Source organism: Thamnophis sirtalis, unplaced genomic scaffold (assembly GCF_051295495.1).
Source record: "Thamnophis sirtalis isolate CommonGarterSnake01/CBP01778 unplaced genomic scaffold, rThaSir2_p1.2 scaffold_8, whole genome shotgun sequence".
Classification (NCBI taxonomy): Eukaryota; Metazoa; Chordata; class Lepidosauria; order Squamata; family Natricidae; genus Thamnophis; species Thamnophis sirtalis.
This window is the reverse complement of record NW_028261388.1, coordinates 58,925,068-58,945,378: the sequence shown is the minus strand read 5'-3', so window position 1 is coordinate 58,945,378 and position 20,311 is coordinate 58,925,068. Positions and strand designations below refer to the sequence as shown.

General features: G+C 39.6%; 1 protein-coding gene across 21 annotated transcripts in view; it reads right to left on the bottom strand.

Annotated features, from left to right (window-relative positions):
• The window catches only part of CASK (calcium/calmodulin dependent serine protein kinase), a 333,687-nt gene that overhangs the window by 7,271 nt on the left and 306,105 nt on the right, over positions 1-20,311 (bottom strand). For 10 of the 21 annotated variants that reach the window (XM_087721747.1, XM_087721752.1, XM_087721753.1 and 7 more), the window contains 5 exons: positions 4,668-4,748; positions 4,496-4,576; positions 3,932-4,134; positions 3,587-3,670; positions 2,979-3,005 (listed from right to left, as the gene is read on the bottom strand). In XM_087721747.1, the coding sequence (XP_087577873.1) occupies positions 2,979-3,005; positions 3,587-3,670; positions 3,932-4,134; positions 4,496-4,576; positions 4,668-4,748 (476 nt within the window). The remainder of the gene's footprint in view (positions 1-2,978; positions 3,006-3,586; positions 3,671-3,931; positions 4,135-4,495; positions 4,577-4,667; positions 4,749-20,311) is intronic. The other 11 variants (XM_087721750.1, XM_087721756.1, XM_087721759.1 and 8 more) reach the window with 3 other exon arrangements.

Here is a 20,311-nt window from a genome sequence, read left to right as displayed (position 1 = left end):
AAAATCGCAAGATACCAGGACTTAAAAATCGAAATTCAACGACTATGGCACAAACCAGCAGTGATAATTCCAGTGGTAATTGGCACACTGGGTGCTATTCCAAAAGCACTGGAATTACATTTAAAACAGTTAAAAATTGACAAAATCACCATCAGTCAAATGCAAAAAGCCGCACTGCTTGGATCTGCACGCATATTACGAAAATACGTTACGACGTCCTAGGCCCCTGGGTGGGGCCCGACTAGTAATCAATGCCAAATCCAGCAAAACAACTGGCTGCTATGATACAATTCCGTTGTTGCAATAATAATAATAATAATAATAATAATAATAATAATAATAATAATAATAATAATAATAATAATTCGATCAGACCAACGGCGTTTTTATCGAAGTCTTAATGTGAATGGTGACACCAAAAGTGAAAAACCAGAAAAGCAGGCCACAGTTGAATTCTGGAAAGAATTGTGGGAAAATGCGAAGGACTACAATAAGGAAGCAAAGTGGATACATGACTTTGAGAAAAGCATTGGCAACAAACAAATGCAAGTATTAGAAATAACAACTGAAATGGTCAAAAATCGAGTTAAAAAGGTAAAGAATTGGACATCACCTGGAAAGGACCAATTACATGGTTTCTGGCTCAAATATCTGACCAGTTTACATGCAATATTGGCCAGGCAACTGAATGAAATTTTACAAAAGGGCCAAATTGATGAATGGTTGACAACTGGAAAAACATACTTGATTCAGAAAGATGCAACTAAAGGAACAACACCTGAAAACTACAGACCAATAACATGCTTGCCAACAACCTTCAAATTACTCACAGGCATTATTGCAGATAACATGATGGATTATTATAATTTCTGGAAAAAATAAAAGATAAAGTGGACAGTGAACAAACTTGGTTATGGTTAACAACAGGTACATTAAAGAAAGAAACAGAGTCACTAATCCTGGCTGCGCAAGAACAAGCTATCCGCACAAATGCCATTAAGGCCAAAATCGAAAAATCCTCTGATGCCAAATGCAGACTTTGCAAAGAAGCTGATGAAACTGTTGATCACATACTCAGCTGCTGTAAAAAAATCGCGCAGACTGATTATAAATTGCGGCACAATTCAGTAGCACAAATGATCCATTGGAATTTGTGCAAAAATTATAATATTAAAACAGCAACAAACTGGTGGGAACATCAGCCTGAAAAAGTCACCGAAAATCAGATGGTCAAGATCTTGTGGGATTTCCGTATACAAACGGACAAAATACTGGCGCATAATACACCAGACATCACACTGGTTGAGAAAAATAAGGTCACAATCATAGACATCGTAATACCAGGTGATAGCAGGGTCGCCGAGAAGGAACATGAAAAAATCGCAAGATACCAGGACTTAAAAATCGAAATTCAACGACTATGGCACAAACCAGCAGTGATAATTCCAGTGGTAATTGGCACACTGGGTGCTATTCCAAAAGCACTGGAATTACGTTTAAAACAGTTAAAAATTGACAAAATCACCATCAGTCAAATGCAAAAAGCCGCACTGCTTGGATCTGCACGCATATTACGAAAATACGTTACGACGTCCTAGGCCCCTGGGTGGGGCCCGACTAGTAACCAATGCCAAATCCGGCGAAACAACTGGCCGCTGTGATACAATTGTACAATAATATGATGATGATGATGATGATGATGATGATGATGATCCATTGGAATTTGTGCAAAGATTATAATATTAAAACAGCAACAAACTGGTGGGAACATCAGCCTGAAAAAGTCACCGAAAATCAGATGGTCAAGATCTTGTGGGATTTCCGTATACAAACGGACAAAATACTGGCGCATAATACACCAGACATCACACTGGTTGAGAAAAACAAGGTTACTATCATAGATATTACAATACCAGGTGATAGCAGGGTCGCCGAGAAGGAACATGAAAAAATCGCAAAATACCAGGACTTAAAAATCGAAATTCAACGACTATGGCACAAACCAGCAGTGGTAATTCCAGTGGTAATTGGCACACTGGGTGCTATTCCAAAAGCACTGGAATTACATTTAAAACAGTTAAAAATTGACAAAATCACCATCAGTCAAATGCAAAAAGCCGCACTGCTTGGATCTGCACGCATATTACGAAAATACGTTACGATGTCCTAGGCCCCTGGGTGGGGCCCAACTAGTAACCAATGCCAAATCCGGCGAAACAACTGGCCGCTGTGATACAATTGTATAATAATAATAATACTAATAGCCATTAGTAAGTGATATGGTTTATCTAATGTATGTCAGACTTTATAGTCACAATGCTTTGCGATGGAAACTGTAGTCCATCCCAATTACCATTGTAATCCAAGAACTACCTATATTATGCTGTAAAGAATTATTTTAAATTTGAAAATTCCTATCCTAAATCCAGCCTGTTAATTCTATGGAAACTACAATAGATTAGGAGCTGCTCAGTCTGTTATAATGGGGGCTATATAAATGTTTTAAATAAATAAACACTATGGTGAAATCTAGTTACAGTTTTTCTATTGTGCAGAAAAATGCAAGGAAGCACTTATCTAGCTCCAGATAATTAACTCTTTACCAAATGAGAAACAATCAACATTTCCTAATGTAGTGACTGGGGAAATCACCTGGACTATGGTATCCTCCCACAAAGGATACTTGCATGGTGCCTAATGTGAGGTCATTTTTCCCGTGGGAAATTATTCCTATTGATTTCATACATCATTCTCTCTGACATTGGTGAACTACAGCTCTTATGAATTACTTGTTTTGAGCTATAATTCAACAGCATCTGAAGGCCTATATGCACACTGTCAGTTTTAAATTAAAAATATAAGGAAATATATAAATAGCTATGACATATAGGTTACATTTAATTGAAAACAACTATTTTTATTCAAACAATATTAAAATAACAAAATCTGCATAATACTTGATCCTAGCTGGTACTTACGGGCAATTTTCTGCACCATTTTGGCAGCTAGATAGAATCAGTACAAGTATAAGAAAAATGAGAAAAAAGCAAAGCAAAGATAATAAATAAAAAAACAACAATAATGCACTCATATAGGATATGTCTGTAACAGTAATCCTAATAACCTTTTATTTCAATTTATTTAGGTATTGCTTATTTATGTTTCATAATGGCTAGAGCTGGATAACATTTCCTTTGTGTATATTCAATCAGGGAATTATTATTATCCCTTTAAAGATCTATTTTTTCTAAAGAAACTAAGAAGTAGATTTCTGGCCAGGAAAAATCTGTAATGAGAAACTGGATGAGCTTCTATTTTCACAGTCTAATGTCTGCTTGGTTAAACTGTGCAAAAATTAGCTGGTACAGACATGGCCTTAGAAAAACAAGGTAAAAATTAAAAAAAAAAGTATGACAGGTAAAGAAAAAGAAATATTTATGCAAATTATGTTCTAAAACGAAAAACAAAGAGGCATATGCTAAACATGTAGAGACGAAACATACTGCATTTAAGACTTCCTCAAATTTGCCCAAATGCTATTACACTACATTCAATTACACTAGTATTTCATTGTAACAAGGCTTACCTCATTAATGCCTGGGGTAATTGTAGGTGCAGCAATAAAAACAACAAAAGGAGCAAACTCTGCAGTTCTCAGGACCTTCAAGGCCTAAGTGAGTATAACATAGAATGATATAAACTTTAATATAAAGTAACATAGATATTCTTGTCCCCACTTCTAGTTCATATTGACCCATCAATCCTCTGACACCTTTTTATTTGGCAAAGCAAAGAAAAAAAATGTTTTTCTTCATGTAAAAGACAATTGGAAAGAGCATTTTCTAGCAGGCTAACATTTTTTCATTATACCCAATAGGAAGGAAAATATTTTCTTTGTCCGATAAAATAGGCACATGAATATTATATCTACCTGAGGCTCTACATCAAGTATTGCAATTAATCCCTGTTCATGGATCTTCCGTATTGTTTCCAGTTTTGTCCCATACATTGCATCTTCATGGCTACCATATTCCAAATATTCATTGTTGGAAATGTCCTGCATCATTTGGTCATGTGATACAAAGTAATAATTCTTTCCATTCTCTTCATCTTTCTTTGGTGGCCTGGTTGTATCTACAGTTACAAAAGTTAGGCACAACAAACCCAGACTTATTTTACATTCATCTATACTAATAAAAATACATAGTGGGTATGTAGGAATTATTATAGGTAATAGTTTAGGTATTAATTTCATTCATTCATTTGAAAACACTATCAAATATTAATTTCTGCATTTGAATTTTTGTCTAAATCAATGAAAACAATTAAAACTGTGATAGTTTTATTTTTGAAAAAAATCAAAAAAGATTGAGATATTTCTAAAAAACGGCTTCCTTTCTATGAGCATAATCATGATTTATTTAGTTTGGCCACCCTAGTGAACTCCTAATGACTCTGAGCTGTTAACAATCTATCTTACAAAATTTTTACTTACGTGGAATAGGATATGCAAATCGGTCTGGATGTTTTGTAATTAGTGTATTTTTAATATGTCTTCTCCCAACACCATGTGCTCCTAACATGAAAAAAAATGATATTATTACAAAGAACTAACAATATAATATAGTTATATTATATCATTACTACAGGCTCAACATTAAAGTTACCTAATAAAACAAGTGTTTTCCTTTTGAATGCAGGCAATTTTACCACTTCTTCATAGGTGACAAGATCTAATTGATCGAACACTGTAACAGGAGAAAAAACAACAGATATAGAGGAAAAATGTCTGATATTTTTCTATTTTTTATTTTTCAAGGATTTTTATTACATTTTCACTAAATATTTTACTTAACAAGAATATATTACAAATTACATGCTCAAAAATTTGTGGGTGACATCATGCAAATAGGCACACTGCTAGTATCAGCACTTCTGAAAATTTCTAAGACTCTCATTAGAAATTATTTTAAGGAATGATAAACTAATAGACATGTGATAACATCTATTTAAAGATTTAAATATATTTTATTAGCTTATAAAAATGAATTAAAATCTGCCTGATAACAGTTTTATTGTAGTCTGTGTGTATTAGCATTATGCTCAATTAAAAACACCCCAAGTATAATTATCAGAGTACCATGAATATAGTTGTCTTTGCAATTTAATATTTTATATTAGCATGCTCTTGTGAATTTGGATAGTGATGGATAAAAAAAAGGCTTTACTGCAAATTATAAAGCAACCATTTTAACAGAATCAATATGGAAAAGATTTCCTCAATTGTCTTTATGCAATGGTCATTATTTGAGAATCTCAATGCACTGTCAACTGCAATAGTTTAGTAAATCATATTAAAAATACTCTTTCCTCTCTATGCCAAGTAATGAAATTATTTGTATTATAATAATGTAATGACATATCTGAGTTTCTTATGCAATGTAAGAGTGAATAAACTATTTTATTAAACGTTGTACCAGAAAAATGATCTTCAAAAAGACAGAAAGGGAAACAGGGAAGGAATTAGTACACCAACAATACAATGTAATTACAATACAAACTGTATATTACAATACAGTTTTATATTTAATAGATAGCAATAGCAATAGCAATAGCAGTAGACTTATATACCGCTTCATAGGCCTTTCAGGCCTCTCTAAGCGGTTTGCAGAGAGTCAGCATATTGCCCCCAACAATCTGGGTCCTCATTTTACCCACCTCGGAAGGATGGAAGGCTGAGTCAACCCTGAGCCGGTGAGATTTGAACCGCTGACCTGCTGATCTAGCAGTAGCCTGCAGTGCTGCATTTAACCACTGCGCCACCTTGGCTCTTAGAGATTAATAGAGATTAAGAAGTCAGTCATCCAAACATTTCATTGGGCATATCTTCCTGAAATTCTGCCAAGATATGTATTTCATGTATTGGTGGAATATTTTACTATCTTCTGGTTTAGCAAATTTGACATTTAAGTTGTCTTGTGTTATAAATCTTTATGTTATAAATCTACCTATTTATAATATAAATCATATAGCCATTATGATCTGAGTCTCTCCTGACAGTAAATATGGACATACATATGTTAATAAATCAAGATTAATAGCTACTATTGCTAATAAAAAAATTATATTAACTTTCATTAATTTCTATTTTTTGAGCTATATTATTTTTCTCAGAACTAAAATAAGGTTTAACTACATTTTCATTTTCTACTTAAAGTAATCTTATTTAATATAGTTTTTGAAAAACATAAAACCCTAATCATTTCCTTAAGGAAAAATCTAGGTTGTATTTCCATGCTCATCAAATTTACAAAATGTATTATGTACTAGATGAAAACTGGTTGGAATTTAAATTTTTGGTATTTTTCAAGGCCACCTCTTAATAGTTAAAAACATAACATATAGTGAGAGAGCCTCAATACAAACAAGCAGAAAAAAACCAAATCACGTTAAATATTAATTCAGGTTTCTAGACAGAATTTAAAAAATGTACACATATTAGAGGAATACAGGGACACATTTACAACCTTTTAAACATTTCTACAGTTCTATGTAATAAATAAAAGGAGTTATTGAAGGGAAATAGTAAGAAGCAAATAAAAAGGCATTGTCACTTGACAGGTTACTTACATGCACAGAGGCCATTGGGATTAAGACAGCATGAAAAATGGACAGGGGTCATTGAAATATGGCTCATAATATTAGTAAAATAAAAAGCATATGCACAAAATAAACTTCACCATGCAATATTTTAAACACAATGCAAATAAATCACTTTAAATGATAAGCATGTTTTTAAAACAATTCTTTTTTTTGTAAATTGCTTTTAATTACATTAAAGGAAACATTTTATGCTTGTCTTAAACTTGTGACATCAGAAAAATGATCCAAATGAGTTATTACATACTAAGATAGGTAAATTTACTTCATAATTCCAAAATAATGTTGAGGTAATATGTAGTATTATTTAGCCATGATTTAATAAGTCATTTGCAAGATTTCTAAAATAATTAAGAATAAAAAAGAAAGAAAACAGAGATATTTGGGAGGAAGTTGGAAATAGTATATTTTATATTTTTATTGTCTAAATACATGAAGAAATAAAACTTCACTGCACTACAATATACATTTAAAAAAATCTTTTAAATCAGCATTTATATATGCAGAAGATTTTTAAGGAATGGATTATTAAGAAAGTAGCAAATCTCTTTTCTATTTCTCTCTCTCAATTTTTTTTCTAGCTGAACTACAAGATTCAGAAAAACTAAATACTGAATGGGAAAAAAGAGGATATATATATTATTTTTTAAAATGCAATCATTTAAATTAAAAAAAACACCTTTGTTTTCTAATCAGTAAACTGTGTAAATCTATGGTAATAAACTGAGCCATAGTATTCCACAGATGCTATTTGTACCAGAGGTTTGCTATTTTCATCAGAATGACAAAGGTTGTAGCTTGTTAACATATGTGTGCTAAAGTCATAATGCACATCATTATGGTGGGTTGCTCCCGGTTCAGCTGAACTGGTAGTGGAATTCAGGCCTGGGTTGCTTGCCACACCTTTGAACTGGTTCCCTTGCCGCCACCGGGGAGTCGCCATTTTGTTTTTAGTGACTGCGCGTGTGCAGTTCACTGTAAATTGTTCTGCACATGCATTAAGAACAATTTACATTGAATAGTGCACACGTGCACGGGGGTTGCAAACTGGTAATAAAACTGGCAGCAACCTAGCCGTGATGCACATTCAAAAGGTGCACCCAGAAAACAACTGAGAGCCAGTGCAATAGTGGTGTAACTCAGGCGAACTGTGAGGTACCTAGAACTATATGCTGCTGCAATCTGAATCAGTTGCTTCTTCTCGATGGCCATCAATGGTTCTCCATATAGACCACACTGCAATAAGCAAACTGGAAGATGACTAAGTCATGGTGATTGTGAATAAGGTCTCCTGGTCTAAAAATGGGCACAACTGGTGCACAACATGACTTTATGCAAAGACCCAACTCTTCAAAAGCAGCAGAAGCTACAAATCCAGGATGATTCTCAAATAGTCACCAATTCTGTCCCGAGACTGTTACCCTGTCCAGAGTCAGAAATGTCAAACTTCCAGACCCTGGAAGACAAAAACCTATAGCCATTCCATCTTGCTAGGGTTGAATTGCAGCCGGCTTCTCCCTATCCAGGCTGGGGATGGACCATGTTAAACAGACAGGACTAGTTATTTGCCTGGTCGTAATATAAGAGATAGAGAAGAACATGATATGAGAATTTGATTATAAATGGACTTATTTTGGTTATGAATGACTGCTTATGTGGAATTAAATGGAATATTTGTATTTTATAAATTATTATAAATCTATGTATCAATATCACTTCCCAGATTAAAATAAAATGAGCATTTTAGGAATGATAGTGTATGGAAGAAGCACTATTAAATCTGTATGATTTTACTGAACAAATATAAATTATAATTCAATCATTCATCATCTCAATGCAATAATCAATGGGCTTTATTAACAAACAATATCCTATGCAAACAAGATGCATTTTTATAGCAAGATATTTGAAGATTTAAAATATTTAAGAATATTAAACTCTACTTGGTCTTAAATTTCACATTTAAAGCACTTTTTAGTCCTTCTGGAATGAATTAGGGTGCTTTTTTCATTAAAATATGTAATAATAATTTATTTCTGCCTTCCATTTAGTCTTGTCCCTGGACAAGTCACTACAGTTTCCTTGGCAAGATTTTTTTTAAAGAAATGGTCTGCCATTGACTCCTTCCTAGAGCTAAGAAAAATGAATAATCCCAGGTCACTGGTTGGCTTTGTGCACAAGGCAAAATTAGAACTCATAGTCACCTAGTTTCTAGTCTGATGCCTTGACCACTAGCCTAAATGGAGCAATTATAATTCTAAGGAAATTATTGGAAACTTCTATTAAGTTTGATGAGAATAAATATGCTTAAAACTCCATTGCAGGTGGATTTTCACTCATATAGACAGTATTTAACTTTATACTAGTGACAAAAGAAGCAAATTTTATTTTACACATTAAAATGCATCTCAATTTCTTGATGAAATGAAAAAAGTATAACATTCTAAAAATATGCTATTATATTCCATAAATCTGATTTATTGTATCTAGGATCTGGATCCATTAAGCCAAAATACATATGGTCAATAAATAAACTAAGGTTTGCTTAGTGGGCAATAAACAAATTTGACACTATGGCTTCTTATTGACCTATTAGCTTATTGATTTATTAGCAACTATCATATGCATATGAAGACATATTTCTTGAGTTTGTGCCATAAAGGGACAAGGTAAGAGGAATAGCAACACTATTAAAAAACACTAATTATGATTGGGTTAAACAACCCATTAATACTTTACTCCCTTGAAAAACTGAACCTAAATTGTTTTAGTTTGTTCAAATTTAATTTAATTAAATTATAAAAATCTATCATGGTTGTTATGTGAGAAAACAGCCAGTATGCTGATGAGATATTTTATATTTTTATGATTTTTCACATTCTCCAAATTTCACATTCTCCAAATTTACCATATATTTTAATACATTATTTTGTAGTACCCACACACCGTGTGACATTTAGAAAATTTGGGACAAGTCCATCCATAAATTCATTAATCTTGTCTATGTGTAGGAAGATATTATTTGTAACATACAGAAATAACACGATAAAGTCCTTAAATAGCCTAATAGAAATGTTATTTACATTTTGATGTATGCTAGAGTATATCCTGTACAGGAAAAAAAAAAGGATAAAATCATCACCATCAGTATTCAGAAAGATGTTACTAATACAATTAGCTTAAAAGAGTGCTCAAGATTAATTTCAGCGATAATTTTATTTAAATTGCTTGGTATCGTGTGTGTGTGTGTTTGTGTGTGTGTGTGTGTGTGTGTGTGTGTGTGTGTCTATGACCGTGTTCCCCTTTGTGAGTGCTGTGGTGGCCCTGAAGCAGGATGGTGAAGTGAGGGGGAGACCGCCTCTTCCTCCTTTGCACCCCAAACCCCATCTTCCCTGGCTGCAGAGCCCCCGGTCTGCACCTCTCTCACTGGAGCAAGATGTGCAAACTCAAATGTTACATGCGGAGGTCTCCCGGTGTAAGCGCGGCTGCTTTTCCTGATTGTGGCCACAAAAGCAGCAGGCCAAGCGACGTGTCCCATGCGTCACACGTTCTCCTTACCTAACAGTGACGGTCGCAGCAGGCAATTCCATCCATGGAGCAGCTGCCTTGCAGGTGCTGCTCCGGATGCTGCCTCCAGCAAGTGCGGTTGCTTTTGCAACCGATTGTGGCCGCAAAACCAGCAGGAGGCCAAGTGATGCGCCTTCACATGCCTTGCACTGGCTTTCCGAAGAGTAATGTAGCAGTAGCTATCCACTTTTTTTTTACTGTTATTTCGTCCTGATCCACGTGGCCCAGTACGGTGTTAAAAATTAACATTTCAGAAATGGAGGCTCCGGAGACATGGAAGGAGCATTTTTGGATGTGAGTCTATGCAGGGCTCCCACCCATCCACATATAACTTTCTGAAACAGTTTTCCTCACCCTGCCCACATCTCAAGCAAAATCAAACCGTGATGGGAGGGGGGATTTTCCTGTGAGTATGGTGTTAAAAGTTAACATTTCACATATGTTACATGTAGAGGTCTCTTTCAGAAAGTGATCTGCGGGTGAGGGGTGGGGGATTTTTCTGATCGCCCTTTCAAAGAGGAGCTCTGCACTGATGCACATCCAAAAATACTCTTTTCATGGCTTTGGAGCCTCCAGTCTTGCAATCCTGTGCAGAGAAGGCAGAAGTTTGCTCCGAAGCTACAGCAGAGAAGTGCAAAAGAAGACCTCCACAGGTATGGTAACATTTCTGAAATGTTAACTTTTAACACTGTACTGGGCCATGTCGGTCAGGATGAAATAACAGTAAAAAAATTGTGCATAGCTGCTGCTACAGTACCCTTCAGGAAGGCAGCGAGAGATGCAAAGCACTTGGCCTCCTGCTGCTTTTGCAGCCACAATTGGCTGCAAAAGCGGCCACGCTCGCTGGAGGAGGCGGCCAGAGTGACACCCTTGAGGTAGCTGTTCCATGGATGGAATTGCCTGCTGCTACCGTCAGTGTTAGGTAAGGAGGGTGTGAGGCACATGGGATGTGTTGCTTGGCTTGCTGATGCTTTTTCAGGCACAATCGACTGAAAAGCGGCCACACTTACTGGAGGCAGTGGTCAGATGGTGGGATGGCTGCAGAGACCCTTTGGGAAGCTAATGCGAGATGTGAGGGCCGCTTGCTCTTCCCCCCACCTCAAACGGGTACATGGGGAAAAAAAATAAGACCTCCCCCAAAATAATTCAGTATTCAGTGTACAGTGTATTGAGAGAGTATTTTAAGGCTTCTTTTCATCCCAAAGTCAACTTTATTTAAAGGGACTCTTTTGGGAGGTCAAAAGAAAATAATACCGGATCTTAGAGATTTTATTAACATTTGTAGGCCGCCCTTTTCCCTGAGGGGACTCAGGGCGGCTCACATAAAATCAGGGAGGGGGAATACAAACAATGACGTAGACACATATAATAAAAGTAATAAGCAACATACATTCATCATTTGGGAGGGGCGGCTATCCTTGTCCCCAGGCCTGACGGGCTAGCCAGTTCTTAAGGGCTATGCGGAAGGCCTGGACGGTGGAGAGGGTACGAATCTCCACGGGGAGCTCGTTCCAAAGGGTCGGGGCTACTACTGAGAAGGCCCTCCTCCTTGTAGTTGCCAGCCGGCACTGGCTGGCCGATGGAATACGGAGGAGGCCTAATCTATGAGATCTGATTGGTTGCAGGGAGGTAATTGGCAGAAGGCGGTCTCTCAAGTATCCAGATCCACTACCATGCAGGGCTTTATGGGTGACTAATAGCACCTTGAAGCGCATCCGGAGATCGACAGGTAGCCAGCGCAGCTCGCGGAGGATAGGTGTTATGTGGGTGAACCGAGGTGCACCCACAATCGCTCGCGCGGCCGCGTTCTGTACTAGCTGAAGTCGCCGGATGCTCATCAAGGGCAGCCCCATGTAGAGCACATTGCAGTATTCCAGCCTAGAGGTCACAAGGGCCCGAGTGACTGTTGTGAGAGCCTCCCGATTCAGGTAGGGTCGCAACTGGCGCACCAGGCGAACCTGGGCGAATGCCCCCCTGGTCACAGCCGTCAAGTGGTGGTCAAACGATAGCTGTGGATCCAGGAGGACTCCCAAGTTGCGAACCCTCTCTGAGGGGTATAGAATTTGACCCCCCCAGCCTGAGTGATGGAATATTGATCGAATCTTTGGGAGGGAAGCACAACAGCCACTCGGTCTTTTCTGGGTTGAGCACAAGCTTGTTAACCCTCATCCAGTCCATAACGGCCTCAAGGCCTCGGTTCATCACGTCTGCCGCTTCATTGAGTTGGCACGGGGCGGACAGATACAACTGGGTATCGTCCGCATATTGATGGTATCTGATCCCGTGCCTGCGGATGATCTCTCCCAGCGGTTTCATGTAGATGTTGAATAGTAGGGGGGATAAGACCGAGCCCTGAGGCACCCCATATGTTAGGGGCCTAGGGGACAATCTCTGCCCCCCCACTAACACCGACTGCGACCTGTCCGAGAGGTAGGAGGAGAACCACCGCAACACGGTGCCTCCCACTCCCACCTCCCGCAGTCGTCGCAGAAGGATACCATGGTCGATGGTATCGAAAGCCGCTGAGAGGTCAAGGAGGACCAGGATGGAGGAATGTCCTCCATCTCTGGCTCTCCAGAGATCATCGGTCAATGCGACCAAAGTGGTTTCTGTGCTGTAACCGGGTCTGAAGCCTGACTGGAAGGGGTCGAGATAGTTTGCTTCCTCCAAGGACCGTTGGAGCTGGAAGGCCACCACCTTCTCAACAACCTTCCCAAGGAAGGGAAGGTTGGAGACTGGGCGATAGTTATTAAGAACAGCTGGATCCAGAGATGGCTTCTTTAGGAGGGGTCTCACCACCGCCGCTTTCAGCGCGGCGGGGAAGTTCCCCTCCCGAAGAGAGGCGGTAACAACCGCCTGGATCCAGCCTCGTGTCACCTCACTGCTGTTAGTAACCAGCCATGAGGGACACGGGTCCAGTACACAGGTGGAGGCACTTACAGCCCTCATGGCCTTGTCCACATCCCCGGGGGTAACATCCTGAAACTCAACCCAGAGATGTTCTACTTGATCCTCCTGTGCCTCGGCTGGAACTGCGGGGATGGAGTCCAAGTCCGACCGAAACCGAGCAATTTTGTCCGCTAAGAATTGGGCATAGTCCTCAGCTCTGCCCTGCAAGGGTTCCCCCGCTTCCCTTTTATTCAATAGGGAGCGGGTTATCTTAAACAGGGCGGCTGGGCGGGACTCAGCGGACGCAACCAAGGTGGCTATGTGAGATCTTTTCGCTGCCCTAAGTGCCCTGGTGTATTCCTTGGTGCAGGTGGTTACCATTGCTCGGTTCGATTCGGACTTATCGGACCTCCATCGGTGCTCTAGGCATCTCCTCCGGCGCTTCATCTCCCGGAGTTCCTCGGTGAACCAAGGAGGTCTCCGGGATCCGCCGCCTCGGAGGGGCCATAGTGGCGCAATCCGGTCGAGGGCCTCCGATGCTGCCGAGTGCCAAGCAGCAACCAGAGTCTCTACCGGACTGTGGGCGAAAGTATCAGGAATGACCCCAAGCTCCGTCTGGAACCTTAACGGTTCCATAAGTCGCCTGGGGCGGAACCACCTGGTCGGTTCCTCCTCCCTACAGTGGGGGTTTGGTCTCCGGAAGTTGAGCCTCAGTAGGCAGTGGTCTGACCACGACAGGGGTATGATGTCGTTACCCCTCAGACCAAGATCACAAATCCACTGCTCCGAGAGGAATACGAGGTCGAGCATGTGACCCGCCGAATGGGTTGGGCCCCGAATTACTTGGGTCAAGCCCATGGCTGTCATGGAAGCCATGAACTCCTGCGCCCCATCAGAGTTTTCACCGAGCGACGGCAAATTAAAGTCCCCCAGGACCATCAACCTAGGGAACTCAATTGCCAGCTCGGCTACCGACTCGAGGAGCGAGGGGAGGGCTGCTGCAACGTTGTTGGGAGGCAGGTACGTTAACAGCAGACCCACTTGACCCTTGAGGTCCAACTTTATCAGCAGAGACTCACACCCGACAAGCTCCGGAGCAGGGACCCTACGAGGAACTAACGACTCCCGGATAACAATGGCCACACCCCCACCCCTTCCCTGGACTCTCGGCTGGTGTAGCACCTGAAATCCTTCTGGGCACAGCTCTACAAGGGGGACTCCTCCCTCTGGGCCCAGCCAGGTTTCAGTAATACATGCCAGGTCTGCCCTCTCGTCTAAAATTAAGTCCCGGACGAGAGGAGCTTTGTGTACAACAGACCTGGCATTTAGCGACAACAGCCTGAGACCAGGGTCCTGATTACTTGCGCCATCTGGTCTCGGAGTGGGACTCATAGGGCCGGAAGGAGGGATCTCTGTAATGTAGCGAACCCTCCTTCCCCGGTAATGGCCTCCCTAAAGTCCCCGCCGTATCTGCCCCTCCCTGTTACGACCGTAATACCCCAACCCTCTCCCGTGTCTCTGGTCCCCTCAACCACCCCCATGGCCCCCGCATCTCCCGGCAGGTCCTCCGAATCACACATACTCATGCACTCCCCCAAACAGTCCCCACGTAAGAGTTAAAAACACAAAAATTTACAACAATATGATAATAAAAAGTGGGACATTCATTCATCTCATACGTATCTCATGCATATCCCATACAAAGAGAGAAGAGAAAGATGAAAGAAAAGAAAGAAACTAAAATAGTTGCGCAGTTGATTAAAATTATACTTATTACATATATCTATATATTAACTACTGTATACATATACACATATATATGGAATTGAGAAAGATCATTTCTACTTCTAGATTTCAGAATTTAAATGAAAAGTTATGCAAGGCATATGAGCACTTGAATTATAACACCTACAAATGTCTTGACTAATCAGCACAGTATAATGTTAACCACAGTAACAATTTAAGTGGTACACTGTGGTATTTTTTATTTAATATGAGATATTTAACTGGTTTACAATTATTATTTTCTTTTATGAGCTTCTACAATATAGCAAATAAAAGTTGCCAATAGTTGAGACAAAATACAAATTATTAAAAATTGCTTATTAGTAAGCTTTTGGGATCAATTCAAACAGTTATTATCTTGAAAGCGTTTTACAATACAGCACTGGAATATTCCATATAATGCCTTGCCAGTAACAAATAACAATAAAAAAGAATATACTGTATATAGCTCAGGGTTGAACTGTGGAGTCCTTGATGTTCTCTGAGCTTGGTTGTTTGCTTACAAACATTTCGTTACAAGGTAATGAAGGTAGGTTATATCTTCAGTGTTACAAGGGAGTGGGATTTGCTCTCTGTTTATATATAGTAACTTGCCTGTAAGTGTTGGTGAAGGTTTTGTTTTTTTCCTTGACAATTCCTTAATTAGGTTATTGCTTACTGTTTGTCTCAGTGGTTCCCCACTAATGTCTCGAGAAAATTTTAAAAAAAAATTAAATTAAAGAATAATAATAATAATAAAAAACAAATTTACCAAAAAGTGGTGGATCATTCAATCCACTACAGCACAATACAAATTACGAAAAGGATAAAACTGCTGTACATCAAAAACATTGCTGAAACGAGAGAGGAGGAGCCAATGTTGTGACGATATGGTTGTGTGGTGTCAATGTTCTGAGACCACAGCCAACACTTTTGCTGCTGGGTGGTCCAAACGGACCTAAACCACCCTGAAGAGATGGTGTACAGGAAGAATACATCTTGCTGATCTCGGGGATATCGCAAAATCCCTGAAAGAAGCAAGAGAAGTTCTTCAAGCCGGCAACAAAAAATCCAGCCAAGGCTGACAAGGTCAGGGCGGCTCCAAAACGGAAAGATACGGAAAGAGAAAGTGTTTCCAGCTGGTGAGGAATTTTTATTGTCTTAAAAAAAGAGACTGCCTATAAAAACTTAAAAATCAATTTAAATTGAAGAATAGAAGAATCAAGCGGCGGAATTAAATTTGGAATGGTTTTGGACAGTGGTTATCTTACTTTTTAAATGTTATTTTCATGGATTGAATCTATGCAAACCTTTTGAAACGTATGGATTAAGTTTTCTTCTACCTTCTCCTTGTGACTCTGTAATTCTATATACTAAAGTTTTCCTCTTTTATTGCTGTGGGCATTTTTCTAATTCATTTAAAGATTGGACCTCTTTTTCTAACTTCAAATGCAAAAAAGATACAAAAAGAAACTCTTTAACAGTGTTTCAGCTCAGAGGCTGGGATGTTTTGTTGATCAGAGCTTTGTGTATTCAAAACGGAACGTTTTTCTTTTCACTGATTGTTTTGACTTGGCACCACAAGGTTTTACTGTTTGGCTATAGAGTGATAAGAAGGGAAACATACAGATGTCCCTTTGACGTATATTTTCAATCAGAGAAAAGTGAAAACAACGTTCTTTGTGAATCTATGCTTTAATTTTATTAACCTTCCAAGCTAGAGCAGCTGTGTTTGCTAGAATGGCACAATGTCAAGAGAAAATAGAGGTCTTAACTTTGCAAAATATATTTTCAGACCTACAGAAATTATCAAATATAGTAGAGAAAAAACTGCAATACCTAAAGCACATAACAAGAAAATATAATGAAAAAATTGAGGATGTTCATCAAATGCAAAACGGAGTGATTGAAACTCAAAAAACCGAAGTGGAAAATGAATGTAAAGAGACTAAACCTGCTGATATCTATGGCAATTGGTTTGTTCCTGAAAATGGAAAGAATGGAATAATGAAAGAGAAATTAAATGGAGAGGAAATCTATTCCAAAGGTCAAGATATAGAAGAAGATAAAATTAAAGAATCTATGGACTTAAAGAAAGAAATTCTATTAGCAAAAGCATTGCTAACACTGCTGACAATCACAGACAAGCTGAATCAGGAAACAGAAAGAGAGCATCAAGATTATATGAGAGATCTTATAAGCAAGGAGTTACTAAGAGAAGTCCATACAAAGCTGAAGATGATTAGAGGATTGGTATCACAGCTCCTTCACTTAATAACCAAGAAAGAAACCACTCAACTCCATTTTGCAGAATTAAGAGTACTTTTACTGATTATAAGTAACTAGGAACTAAGCAAAGCTGGATCTGAGCAAAAGGCGTGAAAGCATTAGATATCAATACATGATTCATTCCCCTCCCCTTGGTACCCCAGTCCATAGTCCAATCATATGAGATATATATCTCCACAGCTGTCAGGTGGGAGACAACTTCAAAAATCATCATCAGGTTGGTATGCCGGACAGTTGGCCTTGGCGGGAAACTCCCCTCCTTCCACATGCACAAACAAATGGTGAGAACAACTCCCAATTAACAGTCCTCCTGCACAGATTATTTCCCTCACCCAAATACCATGCCCTCCCCCCCGTTTCAATGGCAGCCGAAAAGCAGGCAGCAAAACAGAGGCTGACATCCGGCCCTCCTCCAGAAAAAAGGATGATCACTCCTGCAGAAACGAAAGAACACAGAAAACCAGACGAACAACATAACATAGAAGAAAAAGGGACGGAGAAAGAAAAGAGAAATCATTCGAGTTCAAGGCTTGTCTGGGTAGGCAGAGTAGAATTTACGGAGAAGTTGAGGAGCCCGCACATGGGACTTATCGACCCATTCAGCATGAGATGGAGGGAAATGCTTCCATGCCACAAGATATTGAACACAGTTTCTAAGTTTCTTAGAGTCCAAAATTTCTTTGACTTCAAAATGCTGTTCACCCTCAATCAGGAGCGGGGCAGGTGGAGCTGCCAAAGAACGCAACGGAGAAATGCGTTCCGGCTTCAGGAGATTGACATGAAATACCGGGTAGACACGGTTGAGGTATTTAGGCAGTTCCAGATGTACTGACACAGGATTGATCACCTTGACAATTGGGAACGGGCCAACATATTTCGGGCCCAATTTCTTAGACTTCTGAGAGAGATTTGGTGGATAAATAAACACGATCACTGACTTTATATTCCCTCGCCTTCGCCCTCTTTTTATCCGCTTGTTTCTTATGCGCCTGATGTGCTGCATCCAGCACCCGGTAAGCTAAAGGCCACATTTCACGGAGTTGGTCGCTCCACTCAGAAAGGAACAGCACTTATGGTTTCTTCCGAGGTAATTCGGGGATAGGCACAAAATCATGTCCGTAAACCACCCTGAAGGGCGTAAATCCCGTGGTGCTGTGCACCGAGTTGTTATACGCGACCTCAGCGTGAAGTAACAATTCCACCCAATTATCCTGCTGGTAATTGATGAAACACCGGAGATACTGTTCTAGTACAGAATTAGTCCTCTCACAGGCCCCATTAGTTTGAGGGTGGTGGGTGGAGCTTAAGCCCTGGGCAGAGCCTATTAGCTTCAAAAATTCTTTCCAAAACAAGGAGGTAAATTGGACCCCTCTATCCGAGATGATGCTATCTGGTACCCCATGTAGACGATAGATATGTAATGAACAATTTAGCTAGGGATTTAGCGGAAGGGATTTTAGAGCAAGGAACAAAATGAACCTCTTTGGAGAACAAGTCAGTAACAACCCAAATCACTGTATTTCCTTGACTTTCTGGTAATTCAACAATGAAATCCATAGAGATCTCCTTCCACGGTGCCTCAGGACGGGCTACTGCTTGGAGCAATCCTTGAAGTTTTCCCAGTGGTCGTTTTGCAGCAGCACAAGTGGGGAAACTAGCTACATAAGATTCAGTGTCTTTTTTTCAATGAGGGCCAAATTGTCTTTTGAAGAGATGCAGGGTTTTTACAAACCCAAAATGTTCAGCCATGCGAGAGTCATGAGCGTGCTGAAGGACCATTGGTCTAATAGTCGAGGGAACATATAGTAAGTAAGTAAGATCTTTATTATGGTCAAAGACCAGCAATATACATTTGTCTTTACACTATATTAAAAATACTAACATTAAAATATAATTAAAAGTATTTACATTAAAAGTGGATAATAACATTATGGTCCAAAGATTGTTAAAGGTATGTCCAGATAATTGGTACAAGATGGTACCATACTGTAGCCAATTTTTTTCTTATGGACATTGCAGCAGCACAGAACTTTGCCACTGCATACGTGGTAGCTGGGTTAGTGTCCTGGAGGAGAAAGCCTAGATAAACATTGTCTGCCCTCCCTGGCAATCTCTCTAATAAGGGGAGAATATATGCAGACCTACAAGCTCTGTATAGCTCGCAGTGTAATAGTACATGTGAATTATCTTCCACTTCTCCTTTACCACATATACAAACGTGTTCGGCTATAGGTGTTCTTTTATACCTGCCCTGGAGGAGTGCTGAGGGAAGAATGTTAAATCTGGCTCTGAAGAAAGCTATTCTTTGTTTTGGAGAGATCAGGTCATTCAGATATCTTGCCGATTCCCACACACCCTGTTTGATTCTGTCCCTACTGTGGAGAGGCAACCTATTTAATTCTTCTTGGAACTCATGTCCCTCATTCTATTGATTACTACTTGCTTTGTTCAAAGCCTAGGGACATTAAGAATAATGATGAAAGCCCATAAGAGCCTAGCTTGTGATCAATTGCTTGTTTCCAGGGGGAAGGGAAATTGTCAGTCAACACTAGTGGGGACAGTCCCTCTGGAAAGAAATGCATTTTAAGCCAATAAATGACCATCATCTTCCAGGCTCTTACTTGAATTTGAGGCATGCCTGTCTCAATTCTTAACTGGGCATTTGGAGTTCCATTGGGAGCAGCTAAGATGGCTCGCAGGAATTTTGTTTGAATGGTTTCTAACGAGTCTCTCTTTGCAAGGATTCCTGTTTGTGCCCCGTAAAGAATTTGCGCCAATGTTTTGGCCTCAAAAAGTTTTAAGGCAGCAGGTACTAACTGACCTCCACCTGTATAAAAGAAATGTTTGATTGCATTTGAGGACCTAATGGCTACTTGCAATGTGTGATCCAGGTGTGCCTTCCATGTCCCTAGCGAGTGGAAAACCACTCCAAGGTATCTAAATGTTCTAACCTGTTCCAAACTATATCCTTCTATTTGCCAGGAATATTGGTGTGGTCTTTTAGCAAAAACTAAAATTTTTGATTTATCGAAGTTAAGGACCAGCTTGTTTTGCCTGCAATAGCCGAGTGTTGCCCTAATTGCTCTCTTCAGTCCTATGGGGGTTTGTGAAATGATAGCGGCGTCATCAGCATATAAGAGAA